The sequence below is a fragment of the Asparagus officinalis genome, chromosome 10, assembly GCF_001876935.1.
Source record: "Asparagus officinalis chromosome 10, Aspof.V1, whole genome shotgun sequence".
NCBI lineage: Eukaryota > Viridiplantae > Streptophyta > Magnoliopsida > Asparagales > Asparagaceae > Asparagus > Asparagus officinalis.
The window spans coordinates 69,522,819-69,544,329 of NC_033803.1; the positions used below are offsets into that span (position 1 = coordinate 69,522,819).

General features: G+C 37.5%; 3 protein-coding genes across 3 annotated transcripts; 1 reads left to right on the forward strand and 2 right to left on the reverse strand.

Moving 5' to 3' along the window:
- LOC109825760 lies at positions 2,262–3,865 on the reverse strand. The gene is made up of 2 exons (XM_020392648.1): positions 3,460–3,865; positions 2,262–2,879 (listed from the first exon to the last, which is right to left on the reverse strand). The coding sequence occupies exons 1-2, from the start codon at positions 3,567–3,569 to the stop codon at positions 2,648–2,650; spliced, it is 342 nt and encodes a 113-aa protein (XP_020248237.1). The 5' UTR covers positions 3,570–3,865; the 3' UTR covers positions 2,262–2,647.
- On the forward strand, positions 13,176–16,952 carry LOC109825319 (probable uridine nucleosidase 1). The gene is made up of 9 exons (XM_020392155.1): positions 13,176–13,393; positions 14,231–14,346; positions 14,486–14,545; positions 14,763–14,945; positions 15,157–15,261; positions 15,827–15,923; positions 16,218–16,325; positions 16,413–16,548; positions 16,635–16,952. The coding sequence occupies exons 1-9, from the start codon at positions 13,330–13,332 to the stop codon at positions 16,741–16,743; spliced, it is 978 nt and encodes a 325-aa protein (XP_020247744.1). The 5' UTR covers positions 13,176–13,329; the 3' UTR covers positions 16,744–16,952.
- Positions 17,085–19,865, reverse strand: LOC109825318 (pentatricopeptide repeat-containing protein At2g27610). The gene has a single exon (XM_020392154.1). The coding sequence runs from the start codon at positions 19,760–19,762 to the stop codon at positions 17,189–17,191; it is 2,574 nt and encodes an 857-aa protein (XP_020247743.1). The 5' UTR covers positions 19,763–19,865; the 3' UTR covers positions 17,085–17,188.

A 21,511-nucleotide genomic window follows, 5' to 3' on the forward strand; every position in this document is an offset into this window, starting at 1 on the left:
CAGGGTCCTGGGGGTCAATTCAAAGGCTCTGCAGAGCCTCCTACCATTCCTTGCAAATTTCTACCCTTTGACCAGGAGAACCCTCCGCTGATCCCAAGTGAGCATTTGAGGATCGAAGGTATAATTCGATTCCAGGCTTTTGCTTCTTATTTACATGGGTTTATTCCCCAAACTTATAATGATGATGGGCGCAGAGGGGAGAGGGTGGGGATCCCTAGATTTGTTCCTTCTGCTTGATGAAGCTGTATCCAAATTAACTCTCAGTGATTTAAAAATGAGAAAAATAACCCCATTTTTTGTCCCGCAAGCTGAAGATAGCATCGTCAGGGGTTGCAGATGGCCTTAAAGCTGGGCAGGTTACTTGATTGAACTCAGCATCATCATAAGCCATCATGAAGAATGAGGACCTCTGCGTTCATTCCTCGCTGTAAAATTTTGACCTAAGAAAATAAAAGATGATACACACTAGCATCCTGCCAGCATGTAAAAGAGCCTCAGCCAAGGCAGTCCATGGATTTAAGCTTAGAGTTCATGCTGGCAGGTGCAGGTGCAGGCATGCCCAAGCCCCTTACCAGGGTCGGGCTAATCCAAAACTTGATTCAGATTGCTGCTGATGAGTCTGAGGATCGAAAGGAGAAAAGAAAAGGAGACTAAATTCAGTAAAAGTAAACAAAAATATATCAAAAACATGGGGTTGTCATTGATGAAGTTATGTTAAAAATATGAAACTCAATATTAAACAAAAATATATCAAAAACATGGGGTTGTCATTGATGAAGTTATGTTAAAAATATGAAACTCAATACAAGAATGTATAAAACAACATTACTTCTATTGTCATTGATGAAGTTATGTTAAAAATATGAAACTCAATACAAGAATGTATAAAACAACATTACTTCTACGACTAAAAGCATGCAAAAAGATCTTCCTGGTTTTACTTTTAGCTTAGGGGCTGTCAATAAAGTTGCAGATGTAAATACTGCAACCAAATTCATATTTCAATTGTTTGGTCTGCAAGATTTTAACTAGGAAAGGCAAACAAACTTACATTTGTAGGAAAAAACTGTAGCAAATTACAGCCAATTTGGAGGGAGCAAAAATTGCATCCTCCAAAAAATAGAGATTAAAAGAAAAAAAAAAATCCCACCTCATCAAAAAATCTGTCCTGTTCCAAATAAGAAAACGATCACACCCGTTTCCTTATGTGATAAAACTACGCATCCTTTTTCCTTATGTGATAAAATTACACAGCTTTTACACCAATTGTTTTTCAGCCTTTCCCACAATAAGATTATAGATATGCAAACAATAAATTTGAATTGAATTTGATTTCCAGCAACAAATGCTGCATGCAACAATATCTCTGCAAAATTTGCTTCGAGCTGTTTCTGCAGCAAACCTAACAGTCTCTTAATGTCATTTGTGAAGCTACCGAGCAACGTGAGTACAACTTTTACAAAACAATCTCTTAAGAAAGAAAAACACCCGATGTCAATTCCAAGAGATATTAGGCAAACTAAAAGTTTTGGCGTCAGTGCTCGCAGATCAAATTTTTATGTCATCTTCTTTAAGAACATAGCAGTTGATTTATTCTTACAGATAGTAATATACTGACATAAACCTTGACATCCCTCTCACAGATTGTCTAGACAAAGAACTAGATAGTGTTATGTTGACAATCACTATAATTGAATACACTTCACAATACTTAGCAATCATGAAATTATATCACGATCGTGGTGCTAATATTAACTTCTTATCAGGTAATGCCATTAATCAGCTTTATAGACCTATACACTAAACTTTTAAGCAGACCTTTTCACATTAGCTTTTAAGAAGGGTTGTGTGTCCATCTCAAAAAACCCGGGCACTTGAGAGTTCCATCATGTGTCCAAGAAAGGTCTGGGTTAAAGAAGCGGTAGTAGACAAATATTCAGAATTGACAACCTAACAAATCCGTATAATGAGAAACTTAATATCAACATACCCAAATTATGTTGCGACAATCCGCATATGGATTGGGTACTCATCAAGCAACTTGGGCCAATCAGTTTAAGTCTTACATTAGACTATCGACTTATTAAATTGATCAAGTAGCCTGTCCATGGGCATAGAAAACTGTCTGTGTGCAGACAACTTGATAGTGATGTAAGTAGCCTATTCACCGAAATGATCTGATTAGCAAGATTTGTAAGAAGAAGGAACTGAATGGGTAGCCAACTTCAAAAAATCACAAATGCAACCACCACAAAATGAAAATATAACTGTTTGGAACAAACATCAGCAAAAAAGTACTATGACAATTAGCACTATATTATCACTTGGAGAAGGCTATAAATAGCACCATTTCCCTTCCAAATTCTTCATCTTTATCTCCATCTCCATCTCCATCTCCATCTCCTCCATGTCTAAGTCTCCATCGCTTAGATCGGAGATGCTCCTCAATAGAGGAGCTATTAGACATTGCTAGTTTAAGATTTAAACCAAGCAACAACATATGCACCTACCCGTGCAAAAATATGAACATGTTCATGTGGATGGACAAAGGAAATACCAGGGCGCAATGGGAGAGAGTATTGGGATGGATGCATATATATTGGTGACGCAGGATGAGAGCCAGCACGAGTTGGATTAAATGATGTGATCATAGCGTCTGGGGGACCATAGCCAATTGGAGAACGCGGTGATTGTACAAGCCCATGTCCATGTATTTGTTCAGGAACAGACCAGTGAGTCTAATCAATGCAAATTTGAGGCCTATGGCCTGCACCAAGTTGTGAAATTCTGTATTATAGTTCACTGCAGGTGAAAATAGCGGTTGCACAGGGTATGAGCCTGCACTAAATCCAAAGCCAGGATCATATATTTTCATGTATCTGAAAACACATACAAAATGGATAAGGTTTAGATACAACTTTCTTGTTAAATCGATATGATTTGATAAATATGATCACTATGTTCTCTAGAAAACATAGAATATCATCATCATAAACAACAATTATTTAACGAGAAACATGATTTAACAGGTGAATGTAGAAAGTAGTCATGGAGCTTCTTGGTAACCAACTAGATTGATCGCCAAAGAACCAAAAACATAAGGTAGTAAAAATTTAGCAGCAGTTGTAAGAATAGCCAGAAAGAATGTGACTTCTTTTATAAATAATATCCAGGATGTACCTTTTTCGTATTATAACTAGAAAAAAGACTGTGATTCCAGGAAAGTTCTTAAGATACAAAATCAATAACACAAACTCCATGGCTCAAAACAGGAGAATAATACAAAATTGTGCATCCTGTGCCATCAGAGCAACAAAAGGTGAGAGTCATTTAAAATTTCATCAGAAGAAAACAAAAGAAAATAGGAGAACACGATCAGAAATCTACATCTTTAGATAATATGATGAATAACACCAAAGGTTTAATGAACAGACTAGAACAACCACCTAGAAAACTTGCCTGTCATAGCATCTATCGAAGTCTGGATCCTTGCGCTCCACTACACAATCATGGAACATTGCCACTCTATTGCTTGTCCTGTGTCTGCTGACATCTGGCTCTTTATCCATTTTGTTTCTGCTCAACCTAATGTTACCTGAAGCAGAACCACCAAAACCCCTCCTCGAATTATTTTCAGGTCCTTCAAATGCAAATCCTTCATCAGGCCTTCACATCATCCTGGAGCAGTAACGTAAACCACTACACTGCTACTGCTATTGCTAAATATGCATGCACGTGCTCTGTTTTATTCTTCTTTTCTTTCTTCAATTAGATGACTGTTCTTAGAAGAATGGGAACTTAATTTGCTAATATTTTGTGAACCCTTCTCTGTTTGATTGCCACTTTGACAGTTGTGTTCCCATCATCATGCGGGAGATTCACCGGAATACCTGCAAGATGAATTACAGGAAAACGAGACTCTTGAGGTTTTCTGAAGCACAATTAGAGAGCCGGACCCATCAGGCAAGCTATTACCTGGCACAGCCAAAGACTGTAGGCAATAGTGCTGGGCTATACGATCTGCTGTTAATCGAAGGTAAGGAAGTATGAAGTGCATCAAATGCCAATTGTTGTTGGGCGGGGTCACGAAGAAACTTCTCTACATCTTGCTTCATCCACAAAACTGAAAGAGAGAAAATGTCAGGTACTCTGCATATAAAAAGCTTTATATATATAAGAATAACTTAGCTCCTAGATTTTAGGATGCTGATGAAATGAAGACTACAAGTTTCTTACACTATGACATGATACTGACAGAAGTACACGGAAACTCAAAATTGCTGCACATAAAATGGATAATAAAACTTAATTAAAAAAATTTCTTGATACATGAAAATAACAATCAAGAATGGAGGAAAATGAAAAACGGGTGGTTCATGTATAATTGTATACCACCATCTAGTTATTTAACATTACTAATCAGTTGTTATTTTATCTTCTTTATTTCCTGTTTATCCATTAAATAGCCCTGCATCAAGAATACTAATTATATTTGACCCCAGGGCCTAGAGATCAGGAAAAAAGCTTTATTGTTATTGATGTTGGTGAAGTTGTCATTGAGGTTGTTTCCACTTTTACATGATGTGAAGACTTTGTCCACTATACTCCAGAAGGGATAGAAGTGAGACAAAAATAATTAGCCAAATGGGTGAAGGATGAAACACTACTTTCTGGTTTTAACTACTTTGCTCTTTTGCTAGGCCTAGTCAAATTATTAATTTCAATAATTTAAACTCTTTAGCTGCGTCGAGGAAAACAATTGACCAGAGTTTTTAGTTAACTTTGCTAAGATCTTTTGGGCGATAATGTTCCCGACATGGCCGATATGTAAGTCCATATGTTGGTTGTTATGTTCTTTCATGTGACTTGTCACAAAACAATATAGTTCTGCAAAAATTTTTTAACGTTTTCTAGCAAAAATTCCAGCCTTATGAAGGTATTTAGCAAAATTCCAGTTGGCTCTTTTCCCTAAGTTTCTATAACAGTTAGTGATATAAACATATATTATTTACTATATTGTATGCTTAGTCCTTAGATTACATTTCATGACATATATTATATATGCAAATCATCTGATATGACTCCAATATTTACCACTCCAATATTTACTGTCATGCCCCGGGCCCGCGGGCTCGTTGGTGCGTGCAAGCCGTGGGAACCACCGAGTGTAATGTGCTATTTGGCTCAAACCACTGCCAAAATCGATTAGCCGATGTTACACTTGAGTCTTTAGCTTCACCATATAAACCCTTTAAATTCCCTCATTCTCACCGATGTGGGACTAATATTTTTTTCTGGGAATGTTGGTGGGATATCACACTTACCACGTATCCTTGACATCTGCAATCCGATATGTATTTTGGCCATGGATATTTCCCCCAACCATCAAAAGAGGTATATGTGGCATCCTTTACAGTTTTGAATGATAAGCTTCATCTCAAATGCCTAAATTCTGTAACGAGGTTAAATTCAAATTAAAGCTAAAAAATAAAATGGTCAGTCTCTTGAACTTCTCTTCAGCGGTACGTACAAGAGAAGTAACTAGCCCTAACTCCAAACCATAGATGAAAAAAAAAATCATAACTTTTTCAAGATTACCAAAGAATAACCAAAGAAGGAAAAAAAAAGAAAAAAAGAATTGTAGTTGCGTAGTCGCCGCTTACTCGATAACCGCTCTCAAGGTTTCCTCTCTAAGAAGCTGATCCGCTTGATTCAGCGCTACCTACGAGATCCCTCCGCCTCCATCCCCAGAAACCGCCGCCACCGCCGCCGACGAAGTCGAAACTGAAGAATCCGGCGCCTGCGACGGAGAACCCGAGCGTTTCTTGGTCCAGAGGATCATCAACCGACTCACTCTCCCGCCGAGGTCCGCCGTCTCCCGCGAGTCCGGAGCTCCGACCTCGTCAGCGTAGGTCTCCATTGATCGCTAGGGTTTGGTAGTGGGGATCGAAGCCATAATTTTGATCGAGGGGAGTTCCGTTAGGAGAAGAAAAGGTCTCATTCTAGGGCTCGGGATTTGGGGAAGGAATATTTCGCGCGAGAGAGAAAGTTGGGAGAAATTTTGAAAACCAGCCAATTTAAAAAAATTGTAAAAAACGACGTCTTCTAGAAATAATTGTCAAAACCGACCTAGTTTCAGCTAGTTTCAGCGGTCAGACTGAAAAACCAAATCGGTTTTAACAAAAAAATATAAAACTTCACGGGACTTTTCCATAAAGTTTAGTACCGCCTAATGTTAATAGATTAACTTCGTTATAAGCTGCTAAGTTTCATAATTTTTTCGTCAAAACCGACCTAGTTTCAACCTGACGGCTGAAACTATGTTGGTTTTGATAATTATTTTTAGAAGAGGTCGTTTTTTGCGAATTTTTTTGTAAATCAGATGGTTTTCAAAAATTTTCTGAAAAAGTTAAAAGGCTTCCGGTTGGTGAAATTACTATTGCCCCCCGGGTTTTGAACAGCGGGGATTTGGAGGTGGGGGTAGTTTCGGAAGAGAAGAAAATGAAATCAAATTGGGTTTTTTTTTTTTTGAAATTAGTCTCTTTCCCATAAAGTTCCGTGAAGTTTCATAGTTTTTTTTGTCAAAACCGACCCCGTTTCAACCCGACGACTGAAACTAGGTTAGTTTTGACAATTATTTTTAGAAGATGTCGTTTTTTGCGATTTTTTTTTTAATCAGATGGTTTTCAAAATTTGGCTGAGAAAGTTAAAAGGCTTCATGTAGGTGAAATTACTATCACCGACCCCCGGGTTTCGAACAGCCGGGTTTTAGACGTGGGGGTAGTTTCGGAAGAGAAGAAAATGAAATCAAATTGGGTAGGGTGTTTTTTTTTTTTTGGATATTGTTCTCTCAATTCTTTTTCATTTCGAAATTAGTCTCTCAAATCTCCCAAAATGTTGCAAGTGTTTCGTGGAATGGATGGCAACAGTCTATTTAATACGCAAAGCAAACACACAAGGTATTCGATCAAATGCATGCCCGAGATGAAAACGTTTAGTATCCTCCTCCGAGGATGGGGGCTCGGCCTTGATTCTTTACAATACGTTAGGAAGCGTTGCACGAAATGATTGTCCACAAGTTTTCGATGAAATGCATAGACCGATTCAAACCCCATCGGGAAACTTTAGCGTGCTCCTCTGAGGATGCGTGTTGGCCTTGGAATTGTTCTGAGATGTCACGATCAAATGGTTGGCGAGAGCTCGGTGTTGAGACGAAGATCGAGGATAGAGACGTTCTTGGAGACGGAGAGAAACAGTGTTGTGCCGGAGGTGGCGGTTTACCAATATGCCATTAAGGCATAGAACAATTTTTCAAAGTAGCCCCGTTTCAATTTTTTTTTAGATCGACCGATTATTTATTTATTTATCAAAACTGACTCGTTTTGTGCCACGTCAGCTTAATCACTTTCCTAAACAGTTGGGGTTGCCAACCCGAGTGTTTAGAACATAATTTTTTAGGGTTTAAGGCTTCTAATTAAGGTTTAACACATTCCTAAATAGTTGGGGTTGACAACCCCGACTGTTTAGGAAAGTGATTAAACTGACGTGACACAAAACGGGTCAGTTTTAATAAATAAATAAATAATCAGTCGATTTAAAAAAAATTAAAACGGGGCTATTTTGAAAAATTCTTCTTAAGGTATTATCCATCTTATAATTTATGGACAAATTTTCAAAACAGTCCTCTTTGAACTTTTAATCCCCAAAAAAGACCCGTTTTCAACTTAATTTGAGAAACCAACCCGGTTTCAGCCTCAGCGCTGAAACCAGGTCGGTTTCTGAAAAAAATTTCCGAAACTTCACGGGAGTCGTGAAGTTTAGTAACCATTCATGTTGATTTTTCATATGCTAAACCTAGGTATGCCAGAGATCTCATGATTTTTCCATGTCTTCTGACATTTCATCGTATGAGGTCGAAATTGACAGCTTTACTAGAATAGAACATTTTCTACCTCTAAATCCTGTTCGAGCATTGATTTGATTACTGATCTAATAATTTTAATGGTAACTTTCACGAAACCGCCTTAAATTTGGTCCCATTTAGAGATTTAATTAATTTAATTACTGATTAATTAACTTAACCTAATTTAATTGCTTTGGTGCTAATTTGAAGAGGATGATTGGTCTTTTCTACCATTTCATCTAACCTAGGTTTTAAATGTCAGCTGATATGTCCGACATGTCGGTCGACATATCGGTTTGAGGGTTTAAACGACACGACATTAACGTTTTCAACTCGTATGTCGGTTTTCAGGGCCAAATTGGAAATATCAGGGTCATATCGGGCATATCATCTTATTTTTTAGCTTTGAAAAATCGGCTGATATGATACTTTTTTTAAGATCTGTTTTTTGTTATCGGGTTTGGGTTTAGTGATAAATACTCAAACTTATTTGACCAGTTCTCATGTTTAAGGGTTTCTTATAAACCCGATAGAAAGAATTTATGAACCCAAATCCATATATTATTTACTTTTTTATATGTTTAGTCTATAGAATTTATAAAGTATGCTTATATTGAATTTATGAATGCTTAGATTACATTTAGGACATGATATTATATATATGCGCACTACCCGATATGACAATCCGATATTTAGTCAATGTCCCCCGATATATCCCCGATTTCCGCTATCCGACATGGATTTCAGCCATCCGACATGAACCCGACATCCGACATTTAAAACCTTGCATTTAACACCTTTAGGGGGGTTGGTTAAAAGTTCTGAAAAGCGCCCTAAACTGCGCGGGGGTATTAAAGCGACATTTTTAAAGCTTAGAGGGAGTTATCTCAAAAATCAATCAAACTTATATGGAGCTTTGTCTAAGTTTGAGGACGTGAGTTGCAGTCTTGCAGAGCACGGACCCAAAGTTGTATTGATATAATACCATGATTCAACTCACATTTTAATATTTTATGTCAAGCTTGATGATTTGTCCTGATATAATACCATGATTCAACTTATGCATTTTAGCCGAGAGCATGTCACAGTTTCTTTCTCCTGTAGATTTTCTACGGAGAACTCTGATATGATTTAATTTCAAAAGCAATGAAACCAGGGGAACTCAACTCCTATGTTGCGTATTTTATCAAATCTAACGAAATCTCCCTTGGAAGTTGGAACGGCCTCATTCTAGATAAATGGATATGCCAAATTCTTGAAGCAACATCATCAAATCCCACCGCATCCTTGCTTATTATTTAATAATGTCTGAGTTAACCTACGCAAACTATGCTTGTAATTGTTTATCTCTTAAGTCAATAAATATTTAGATTACGTGTATCTTATAAAAAAATAATAATAATAAGTCCACACGTATAATGTCTTCCAAACTTATAAACAAATAACCACCATCACCAAAACGCAAACGCAACTTGAGTTTGGATCCTCTCAGAACTATTCGAACTCTCAAAACTAGGGCTGAGCATGGTTCGGTCCAAACCGAAAAAACCGACCGAACCGACCTAGAAAAATCGGTTTTATGAGTAGGGCGGTTCGGGTCGGTTTGAAAACTTTTCAACCCAAACCGATCCGAACCGACCGAATATAGTGCAATACTACCCATTCTGATCTCAAACCCTATTCGACCCGTCCCTAAAGAGTCAAAGACTCAAACCCTAAACTCATTTTCTGAATCATTATGGGTTGAAAACAATATCATTATATCAGTGTTTAATGCTTCATAATCTCCTACTTTGTTGATATCTTTTTTTCTTTAACATAGTTTGTTGTTTGATAAGAAGTTTGATGAAGTTAGAACCGAACAAACCGAACCGAACCGTATCGAACCGACTTGCAACAGTTCGGTTCGGTTTTGAATTATAGGCGGTTCGGTTCGGTTGTTCAAATTTTGGTAAAAACCGAACCGAACCGACCGTTGCACACCCCTACTCAAACTATTCCGGTGGCAAGCGGCGGGGTCTTAAGTTACACATGGGAAAAATAGGGAGACAAATTGGTAATTTTCCGAATGTATGCCTTAGAACCGCCCTTTCTTAGAGCAGTCATACAACTTGGGTTTTTTTTTTTTTTGCTGGTAACGCTCTTTCAACTTTGTTTATTCCAAACTTTATAAACAAATAGAGGTAATTACCACCATGTCAAAAAAAAAAAAAAAAACAGTGGGCCACGTCAAGGGGGATATTCTGTAAACTTCAAAGTAAAATTTGATTACAAAGCAAATCCGCACATTGTTAACTTCGAATGTTAATTGGTCCGATTCAAGTTCTAGGCTGTTATAATTGTCAAATATATATATATAAATAATATATATATATATATATAATATATATATATATAATATATATATATATGATAATATATGATAATATATATATACTATATATATATATTGCATAGGACGGCTCATTGTAGATGGATATGCTATATTCTGGACTCCATCTCATCCAATCACACCGCATCCTTTGATTATTTTTTCACTAGTGCACATGGGAAATTAATTTTCAAATAACAATATTCGCTTGTCAGCTTCATCTATACAAGTTTATTCCCTATATATGCAAACTATCCTTGTTGAGTAATTATCAGGTGACCGAATCTTACGAACACACAAAGCCTACTCTCCTGTGCCAGCGATGCGTAGAGGTGTACAGTAATATCTGAGGAAATATTGTGTTACTAAAACCAATAACTGATAGCATATGGTTACGGATTTGAGGTTAATGTTGATAATTAAGATATTTATTATTAGCTTTTTAGATATAATAACATATCAATGAACTCTCCTGTATCATACAAACTTAAATATATTTGTGCTGTGTGTGTTGAAAATTATCCAGGTTTTTGATATCCGTTTTTATATCCGCGTGTATATCCGCTTATATATTGGCATGCATATCTGTATTCGTATCTGATTTTAGAGTATATGAATATGAATTTTCCTAACCGAGGCATATCTGTATTTGTATTCGTATCCGTGGTTGCTAAGCGGAAGCGGATATCGCAAGTATCATACCCGAGAAGTATTCGAACCATATGCACCCCTAGAGGCGTGCGTTACACAATGAACTTGTGTATAAAAAAAAATATTTTTAACACCTTAAATGCTAATATGAATATATTTTTTAGAAAATTATTGTCATATGTAATAATTAGGTGCTCTTATATCTTTCCAATTTTATTATTCTAATTAATTTTAATGTAAACTAAATTATTGGGAACATGTATTGAACTTTTTGAAATCTTAACCCATGTGGGATTTAGAGTAAGAAGTGTTGCCTTTCTTAATTTATAATAATAGAATAATAGATCCATATCGAAGATCTTGATTATCTAATCACTTTTCACCCAATAATTTCATTAGAGCCTTGTTTTAATGGATTAGTCGGTGTCACGTGACATTGAGATCTAAAGAAGATTCAAGATTAGTTCAATCTTGATCCTCCTGACTAAACCTACCACGTGCTCTATAATGATACAGCACGTGAACGTGTCCATCTCATGATCCAACGTCAACGCAATTTCATATTGGTAACTTAAGAGTTTAATATTTTGAAACTGGTCCTTAACATAATTGAAAATTAGTTATCCCGTCAAAATTGCAAACTACATAGCGAGTTAAATATATATCCGCAACAAGTAGTTTTCTCCCTCATAATCCCAGAAAACTTAAAGAAACGGGTCTATGAACTCAAACCCCGTACTAAAACGGGGTTTAAATAGACAAATTTTGTTTGCACTTCCGAGTGGCTTAAACACAGGGGGGTATAACGTAAAATTCATAATTAAAAAAAGGTAAGTTAAATGGAATATTCTTCTCAAATTTTAGCTAACTACCAGGACTACTATAACGTAATATCCATAACTTTGGGGACTAAATAGCAGCTTTCATGACTTGCTTGAGTAAGAGTATTACAATAGTATTGTTATTTTATGTATCTGGAATAGGGTGATAAAACCTATTGCCGCAGAGCGATTGAGTAAGAATATTACAAGAGTATCGCTATTGCACAAGGAGATGTACACATATATTACAAGAGTATCGCTATTGCACAAGGAGATGTACACATATATGTATTATCAGTTGTAGTTACTCCCATGTTAGATTACCCATGTATCAGTTGTAGTTACTCCCATGTTAGATTACCCATGAGTAGGGTACATTCTTTGATTTGTGGCATACAAGATATGACCTATGGTAAATTTTGAGTTGGATGATATTCTCTTATTATTGCGCCAACTATTTGAGAAGTAGTTCGAGATTGTGACATTGGTCCTATATGGTTTAGGCTTGGAGTATTTTTCTTTTGAGTGTTGTTTTCATTCATAGAGTTGGAATTGGTATTTAGGGATCTACAATTTGAGACAGTAGACTATGCTTAATAGATAGAACCTCCACTTCATTTAGCAGCCCTTCCCCTGGGGGCGGATGGAGGTGATCTTGCTGTAGCGCTCTGACGCTCTTGTTGTTGTTCGTTTTGTTTAAATTGTATCTTTCAGGCAGATTAGAGTTTCGGAGAGCCGCAGGATGACGAAGTTCTAGCATAGTCGCCGTCGCACAGTTTTAACAGTTGAAGCTCTACTATATAGTTATGTTCATTGTTCAGACTTTAAAGTTGTATTCATTTTGTAGAGGCTGAGTACCTTAGTGAGATTTCATTTGACTCATTGTGTTGAGATGTATTTCAGACTCAGAGACATTTTCATTCTATTTCAGTTGTGCTCATTTGTTGATATACTTCTTCTGTGCATATTGATTTTGTACTACTTCTATTATTTGCCTGTTTTGTACAATCACCTATTTGTTATTTTCACTAGAGAGATAGTGTCTGTGATGGTAAAACATGTCGTAGCATGATGTTTGGTGCTTGACAGGTTTGTACATTCACCTATTTGTTATTTTCACTAGAGAGATAGTGTCTGCGATGGTGAAACATGTCGTAGCATGATGTTTGGTGCTTGATAGGTTTGACAATCCGGGTTTCACCTTGAACTGCAGCCTTGTGTGAACCCTGGGGCGTCACAGTTGGTACCAACTTCAAAATATTAAAGAGGTAAGGGACCAATTTCTGAAAAACGAAAACTTCCTATAAAAAATTGCAAATTTATAGAGCGAGGACAAAAGAGGAGCCCCCAGAGATCTTGGGATCTTCCACCCACCCACATGCTGACACGTGGCTCACGTCAGCCTTATAAGCAACGAGAGCGCGGCGAATTTGGAAACGAGAAGCAAGACTAAAAAAGGGGGAAGAACCAAAAAAAAAAAAGAAAAAAAAAATCTCTCCTTGGATTTCTTTTTTTACCCCATAAAGTTACTCCCTCTCGTAAACCCTAACCCTAATTCGATCCAACGAGAGAGAGGGAAAACAATGGGGAGCGCTAATGGTGGTGGATCCAAGGAGAAGCTCATCATCGACACAGATCCAGGGATCGGTACTGTTTTTTCCACTATTTTTTCGGCTGTATTTATTCGATTTCTTAATGTATTTGTTTATTAATTGATGGTGGAATTCTTAGGGAAAAGTGAATTGAGACCTCAACTTTTTTTTAGTTGATTCCTTGGAAAAGTACCGATCCTTTTCCAATATTCCATACGCCTTGCTTTTTTTTTCCTGATTCACTGAATAATTGTGAATTTTTATTTTTATTTTAATTTCCTAATGGCGAAATTAGTATTTACTCAAATTTGCAATTTATCAAACAAAACTATTCCCATATTTATCAAAAAAAAAAAAATCATCGTGTCAGCAGACACTTAAAGCATTTTACTCAATTTAGACTGAAGCTTATGTCGAGAAGATGCGAACCCCTCAACTAGCCTGTTGACAAGATACTGAGCTGGATGGTCTAATAAGGGGAAATTTCTGAGCTAAATTGCAAAACTTAATCTTTATGTTATTCATCATAATTTGCCATCACTCAACCGTGATCTGGTTCACCATCACTTTAGTTCCCATTGATTGGCCGGTGCGAGGGTCTACCCGCAAAATAGCCTGTAAGTACAAGGTCATGCCCCGCCGTGAAATATGTAAATGGCAAGGTGAAATATGCACTTGTCAGAAGTATAAGCATTTATAGCTTAATCTGCTTCATATTCTCCATCTGCTCTTATTTAGGTTATCGAATGTGTTAGATTACGCAAATTTTCGCTCCATATAAAGGCCTTGAGGCATTTTAATTTAATCTTTTTGAAATCTGTAATGAAACTACCGGATTCATGCAATTTATCAGTCTGGTGTCTGTTAAAACTTTTTCTTGCCTTGATAACAGATGACAGCATGACCATTTTGATGGCTTTTCAATCATCAGAGGTAGAAGTCATAGGTTTGACAACAGTGTTTGGCAATTGCCATGCAGAAGATGCTACTCGCAATGCTTTACTTCTGGTATGTAAATGTTCACCTAGCGTATGTTAAAAGTTAAAACTACTTGTTTTCTTCGTTTCTTTTATTCTTACATTATTAGTTTTATATGCCTGGAAACATACCCATCATCGCTTATTAATTGTAATGTGGAAAAGGATAGTGTGAGATCGCAGGGCATCCTGAAATTCCAGTTGCAGAGGGTAGCCAGGAACCACTAAAGGTAGATACTTCATGCTTTCTAGTGAGCATAAGTTTTAATTGACTACTTTTTTTTTAACTTGTATGTTACCCTTTAGGATTATTCTTAGTTTTGCAGCATATATAGAAAACAAAAACCGATTGTTGTTCCTCTTTTTTTTGTCCCCAACTTCAAAACAGATAATGAGGCTAATTGTTCTTGACTTGCATCGGTTGACATTATTATTTTTCATTGATAGGGCGGGAAACCCTGTGTTTCTGATTTTGTACATGGATCTGATGGTATTGGGAATTTATTTCTCCCACCGCCTTCAGGGAACAAACTTGAACAAAGTGCATACGAGTTTTTGGTTGACAAAGTTTCTCAGTATCCCAGTGAAGTCTCTGTACTTGCATTGGGGCCTCTCACAAATTTAGCATTGGTAAGTACATTGTAACCCTTTATTGTCTACCCTGATCTTTCAACAACAATGTTATCTAACTCTATCTTTAGATCATACTAACAATACAAGATTTGATAAACGTAATGATAGATTATATCTAAGATAACCTGATATGTATTCTCTATGTTGATTGATATCCTTTACCTTATTAGCATTGGGCTAACAACTCGTTGATTATTAACTTTTTCAGGCCATTAAAAGAGATTCATCATTTGCAAGCAAGGTGAAGAAGATTGTTATACTTGGAGGAGCTTTCTTTACATCTGGAAATGTTAATCCCGCTGCTGAAGCAAATGTAGAGACACGCTAAACTGAGTTCTTGCCTTAAACTTCCCATTAAGTGTTGTCAAACTTTGAATTTATGACTGCAACTCGCTCGATTATAGCAGCTTCTTATCAAACAGAATGAAAAATAATAATTAAAATGTAACTATTCTTTAAAAAGAACTTGTCTTCCCATAATACCTAGTATCATTGCATTCTCCAATAATTTTAACTTGTAAGAACGGTGAGACACTTCTTAAGATGTCTATTATTGATTTTCGCCTAATTGTTACGGCTTTTTCACTCCACAAAATGCTGCTGAAACTGTATTGAAAGTTAAGTTTTGGAGAATGGTACCAATGTAAGACTAGGAAATTTGCTTTATCCCATGTTTTATAATAATAACCATTGGGCAAATCACTTTTGTTCTTCCGATCATTCTTGTTTGAATGAAGGCTAAGAAGTGTTCCAGATGACATATCTTAGGCTTTTCAGTAGAATGTTGACCAGCTTCATAATAACTGCTAAAGTTGCTCTAAGTATCTTCAGCTAAGAGCATGCAAAAGGTTTACATGCATCAAATCCTGTTAATGCAGATTTATGGGGATCCTGAAGCAGCTGACATAGTGTTCACTTGCGGAGCAGAGATTGTGGTTGTGGGCATTAATATTACAACTCAAGCCATTCTTTCAGGTAAGCATGTTTCTTTTCTTTCTTCATTAATTGCGGACAGACCCCCCTGTACTATTGCCCCATTGCAGATAGACCCGCTATAGTTCTATGGTTGTAAATAGAACCCTCCCAGTGAAAGTTTTTGACTCTTTTACCCTGACGGAGCCAAAAAGTTCCGGTTATGGGTCTATCTGCAACTACTGGTGGTCAAACCCATAATTGGGTGATAGTACAGGGAGTCTATCCACAATTAACCCTTCATCAAATGACTGTGTGAAACTTGGACTCACTAACGCAATTTCTCCATGATCGCAGATGCAGATATCTTTGATATAAGAAACTCCAAAGGAAGGCATGCACAGTTCTTAGGTGACATAACCAAGTTCTACAGAGACTGGCACGTTAAATCTGATGGGGTTCATGGTGAACAAGCTTTTTGTAATTTGTTCTTTACGTGAAATAAGGAAAGTGTGTGGATTTTGTTTAACTTTGTTTAAGTTTACTCTTCAGGTATTTTTCTCCATGACCCAGTTTGTTTCACTGCACTCCTCAGGCCTGATCTATTTACTTTTAAAAAGGGGGTTGTGAGGGTTGAAACTCAAGGAATTTGTGCTGGGCACACATTAATGGACCAAGGACTGAAGAAGTACCGATATGCCTACTTTTCTTTCCCTTTTCTTTGTTTTTCTTTAATTTTATCGGTTATTCAACTATTTACCATTGGATATGCAGGTGGAATTCGAGTAATCCTTGGTCAGGCTACTCTCCGGTCTCAGTTGCCTGGACTGTCGATGTGCCCAAGGTTATTGCCTACGTTAAAGAGCTGCTTATGAAACCCTGAAGGCTTGGGTGAACACATCATTTCGAAAAACTTCTGTTATCATTTCCATGTTGGGGATGTGTTAAAAACATTTAAATAAAACATCAAATCCCAAATTTACATTACCAATCTGCTGTTGGCATTTCTCTAGAGGGTTGTGTTGGCATCAAAAACTTCTGTACTGATACGGTTTATGTAAATGAAATTACATAACTGAAAATTTCTTTCAATGTCGATGAGTTTTGAGTACTGTAAATTTCATTCCGAAGCATTTTAGATCCCATTCACAAGTTATAATGACCAACTACATACCTTGTTAAGAGTTTTTGTAGGAGCTGGAAAAGCTTCAGCTTCTGTTAAATAATTGGAGCTTTGATTCAGATAACGAGCACGGAAGAAAGAATCTCATCTCTTTATTTCTTGATCATCCATCATTTTCTGAAACATGACATAGTTGAGCTCTGTTTCACCAGTAATCAGCACAAGAGCAAGACCCATCCTTAAAATGATGAAACCGATTCGAATCTCTAACAACTATCTCCCTGTCCTCCATCGCCGACACCATCTTTATCACAGTATGACAATCTCCACAAACCCTCAAATTCTTCACAATCTGCAAAGGACTCCCCTTCAGTGTAGAAATCAATCCATAAGCAATCGCAAGCCTCTCGCTGTGCTGAGCCAGAGTCGCCGCCTTCTGCTCCTCCTCCATATCCCTAAGCACAAATTCTGTATTAGGCCTGTACCCTCTCTGCTTAAGCTTACTCATTATTTCCTCGATCTTTATCTGTATTCTATCGGATAACGGGTGAGACTTATCCGAAGCCAAGAACGAATGCGTCTTGTTCTTGATCTGGATCCAACTGATTCCTGCTTCCTTCTTTACTTTCCTATCATCCATCAGCTTTCTCACTGCATCTCTGTCCTCCCATCTTCCTGCAGTCGCGTAAACATTCGACAAGAGCACATAAGCAGCGGAGTCGTTTGGCTCCATCTGAATTAGGGTTTTCGCTGCGAGCTCACCCAGCTCTATGTTCTTGTGCACCCTGCATGCCGCAAGCAGCGTTCGCCACACTGTGGGGCCCGCTTGAAACGGCATGTCTGTGATGAGTTCCATCGCTTCTTTTAGTCGCCCAGCTCTGCTATATAGGTCGACCATACAAGCATAATGCCCCATCGTTGGAACAATTTCATGATCTTTGATCATCGAATCGAAGTATTTTCTCCCTTCATCAATAAGTCCAGTATGAGTACAGGCCACAAGGACACCGAGGAAGGTGACACTATCCAACACGAGTCCTTGTTCGACCATTTCTTGGAAAATCTGTAGAGCTCTCTTTCCATAGCCATGCTGAGCATAGCCAGAGACCATTGAGTTCCAAGAGACTAAATCTCTCTCGGGTTGCCTCTCAAAGGCTCTCTGAGCACTCTCGATGCTCCCCTTCTTCGAGTACATCGTGACCAAAGCACTGCTGACACACAGAGTGTCTTGGTACCGATACTTGATTGAGAAGGCATGGAATTGTTTTCCTTGATCAGACGAAGATGTTGGGCTCGAGCAAGCGTTTATAACGCTTGAAAATGTGAATTCATTTGGGAAAACCCCTTTTCTAACCATCTCTCTGAATAGCTCAATTGCGCCTTCAGAATCTGCGGCCTGAGCATAAGTTGATAACATTGCAGACCAAGTGACAATATCCTTTTCATCGATCCTTTTGAAAATCGATATTGCTTCATATGTGTTTCCAAGCTTAGAATATGCAGCAAGAAGAGCAGAACCAACTGATAGGGAACAAAGGTAGTTTGTTTTGATAGCCTGACAATGGATTTCAAACGGTGAAATGCAAGCAGGAGAAGCGGTTAATACGGTTGAATATGTGAAATCGTTTGGTTCGATTCCATTTCTCATCATTTCGTTGAATAATTTCACTGCTCGGTGAGATTCATTGTTTTGGATGAAGCCCCCGATCATTGCAGTCCATGAAACAACGCTACGATCCTCTGAAACTATCGAAAAAAGCTCAAATGCATCAGATATTTCATCGCATTTGCAATAGACAACTAGAAGAGCAGTCAATATATTGCAATCTTGGCCATACCCTTCTGTGAATACACAGCAATGAAGCTGCCTTGCGAGGGTAAGTGCTTTAAGATTTGCGCACAGCTTTATGGCGGTCACAAAGCTCAGCTGTGAGAATCTATGACCATCAACTCTCATTGAATACAAAAACTTCAGGGCTTCAAGATCGAATCCATTGAGCACGAGCCCAGAAATCATAGCGTTCCAAGATACAACGTCTCGAAAATTCTCCATTTCCTCAAAAACCAATCTTGATTCTTGAATCATCCCACATTTCGAGTACATATTGATAAGGGAATTGCAGACAAATGTGGTTGTTTCAAACCCTAGCTTAATCAACAAACTGTGTGCTTTCGTCCCAATTTTGATCTCTCTTTGCATCGCACAAGAACTCAAAAAACTGGCGAAAGTGAATGAGTTTGGCTTAATTCCTTCATATTGCATCTTGAGAAAGAGTTCAAACACAGAATTTATGACCCCCTTGTTCAGGTAACCAGTGAGCAATGAAGTCCAAGAAACCACATTTTTGTCCTTCATCAAATCAAAAACTCTCCTTCCATCTTCCAACATATCGCACTTCATGTACATATCGACAAGAGAAGTGCCCACGCTTACTGCATCGTCAAACCCAAACTTGATACCTACAGAATGAAATTGCCTACCGAGGAATTGGTCACGTATCGATCCGGAGACCTTTAGAATGCACGAAAGGGTGAAATCGTTGATGGGGTTTGATGATCGGTGGGTCTCGATGAATAGATCGAGAGCTTCGCGGTTGAGATTTTTGCGGGAGTATTCGAGTAGCAAGTGGTTGCATTGGGGGAGGTTTGGTTGGGGAATTTCGTCAAACGGATGGTGGGTTGAGGTTTGGTTATCTAGCCTGAGCCTGTTCAGCGTGGATCTCAGGGTTTGGTCTATGTGGGTTTTCTCTGAAAGCTTTGAAAGAGGCCTTGGGATCATGATGAAGTTGGGAAATTTGAAATGTTGAGTGGAGGGGGAAACAAAGGGTGTTTGTTAGAGGGGGCTTGCTATAAATGGATAAGATAATGGGGTTAGGAATAAATAATTTGTTTTTTTTTGGAAGAAAACAACTTCAGAAGACCATTGTTTGGGGTGGAAAAAACAAATTTCCAAAGTTTAAGAATCAAGATTTTGGGGATAATATAATAAATATTGATTATTGTGTGTATGTAGCTAAAACCCCTTTTTTTTCAATTTCTGAAATTTTGGATTATGCTAGAAGCAGATCAGGACAAATTGCAAGTACAAAGAACCAAACTTAGCCCATTGGGCTGCAATCCTTGTAGCCACAACTAATAAAAAATGACCCATCAGTCCTTTTTTGCTTTTCCCAGTATATATTATCCAATTTCTGTCAAGAACAATTTGTCACTTCAGCCCCATTTTAATTTTTTTTATTTAAATCGACCCTTTTTTTTATTTACCAAAACCGATCCGATTTTTTGATTAGCAGTTTAATCACCTTCCTAAACAGTCGGGGTTACCAACCTCGACTATTTAGGACATTAATTTTTAGGGTTTAAGACTTCTAATTAGTGTTTCTCCTAAATAGTCGGGATTGGCAACCCCGACTGTTTAGGAAGGTGATTAAGCTGTTAATCAAAAAATCGGGTTGGTTTTGGTAAATAAAAAAAAAGGGTCGATTTAATTTTTTTTTTGAAATGAGACTGTTTTGAAAAATTGTTCTTTCTGTCAACCCATTAATCAATCCCAAGTGCGTTTATCTCACTCAGAACAAAGAGTGGTGTTACAGGCACACTGCCTGCCACACCCCCAACCACATTCTCTCTCTGTCTACAGTGCAGGGGGGAGTGGTGTTACAGGCACACTGCCTGCCACACCCCCAACCACATTCTCTCTCTGTCTACAGTGCAGTGGGGTTCACACATGATTTTTTTAAAAAAATCATGTGTGGACCCCACTGCACTGTAGACATAGAGAGATTATGGTTGGTGGTGTGGCAGACAGTGTGCCTGTAACATTTTCCCAGAACAAACTATTATCAACGTGAATAGTAAACATTGTATATTAACATATAATTTTTTTTTAAAAAAGAAGAGTAAAAATTTCGAGGCATACTTTAACAGTGTAACTGAGCTAAGGTATTTCTATAATTGTTGGATTTTGTAATAAAATTTTTATCTTGGTCAATTTTTTTATATTAAATGTTAAAATTGATCTTTATTAGTAAAAAAAAAATCTCCATCATAACTATTTACAATTTCTTTCTTCTTTTTTGAAATATAAAGTACACCTAGAGTTTCGACAACAGATAAATAAAATCTTTATTTGATGTATAAAAATGATGTTAAACCTTTATTTGGCACGCTAGGCTCATCTCATTTTCTGGTAGATTATCTCAGTTGCTATTGTGTATATTAAAATGGAAGGATCTTTTATATATGTTGCTAGCGAATGCATAAATTTTTCTTCATTTTGGTTTATATGTTATTTAAAAAAAGGGTTCTTTCGATTTAAATCATCTTTATTTTGATATTAGTCTTTTAAATCTTCACATTTTGATATTAGTCCCTAAAATTGTACGTATTAATATGCTGATATTAGTCTCTCCGTTAGTTTTATGGTTGAAAGACCCCAACCCTGCTTAGGTTTAGAAGGGTGTTGCCTCAGGGACCCCAAATAGGGGACCCAAGTGGGTGACATGTGAGGTGTCCCCCTGAACAGTGC

What these genes read in the sequence shown, in the direction of transcription:
- LOC109825319 (XM_020392155.1), top strand. Translation starts at nt 13,330, where the DNA reads ATGGGGAGCGCTAATGGTGGTGGATCCAAGGAGAAGCTCATCATCGAC. An exon ending in ATCCCGCTGCTGAAGCAAAT is followed by an intron (nt 15,262 to 15,826) that starts GTAGAGACACGC and finishes CTGTTAATGCAG; the next exon opens with ATTTATGGGGATCCTGAAGC. An exon ending in AACTCAAGCCATTCTTTCAG is followed by an intron (nt 15,924 to 16,217) that starts GTAAGCATGTTT and finishes CCATGATCGCAG; the next exon opens with ATGCAGATATCTTTGATATA.
- LOC109825318 (XM_020392154.1), bottom strand. Translation starts at nt 19,762, where the DNA reads ATGATCCCAAGGCCTCTTTCAAAGCTTTCAGAGAAAACCCACATAGAC.
- LOC109825760 (XM_020392648.1), bottom strand. Translation starts at nt 3,569, where the DNA reads ATGGATAAAGAGCCAGATGTCAGCAGACACAGGACAAGCAATAGAGTG. An exon ending in TTCGATAGATGCTATGACAG is followed by an intron (nt 2,880 to 3,459) that starts GCAAGTTTTCTA and finishes ATGTGTTTTCAG; the next exon opens with ATACATGAAAATATATGATC.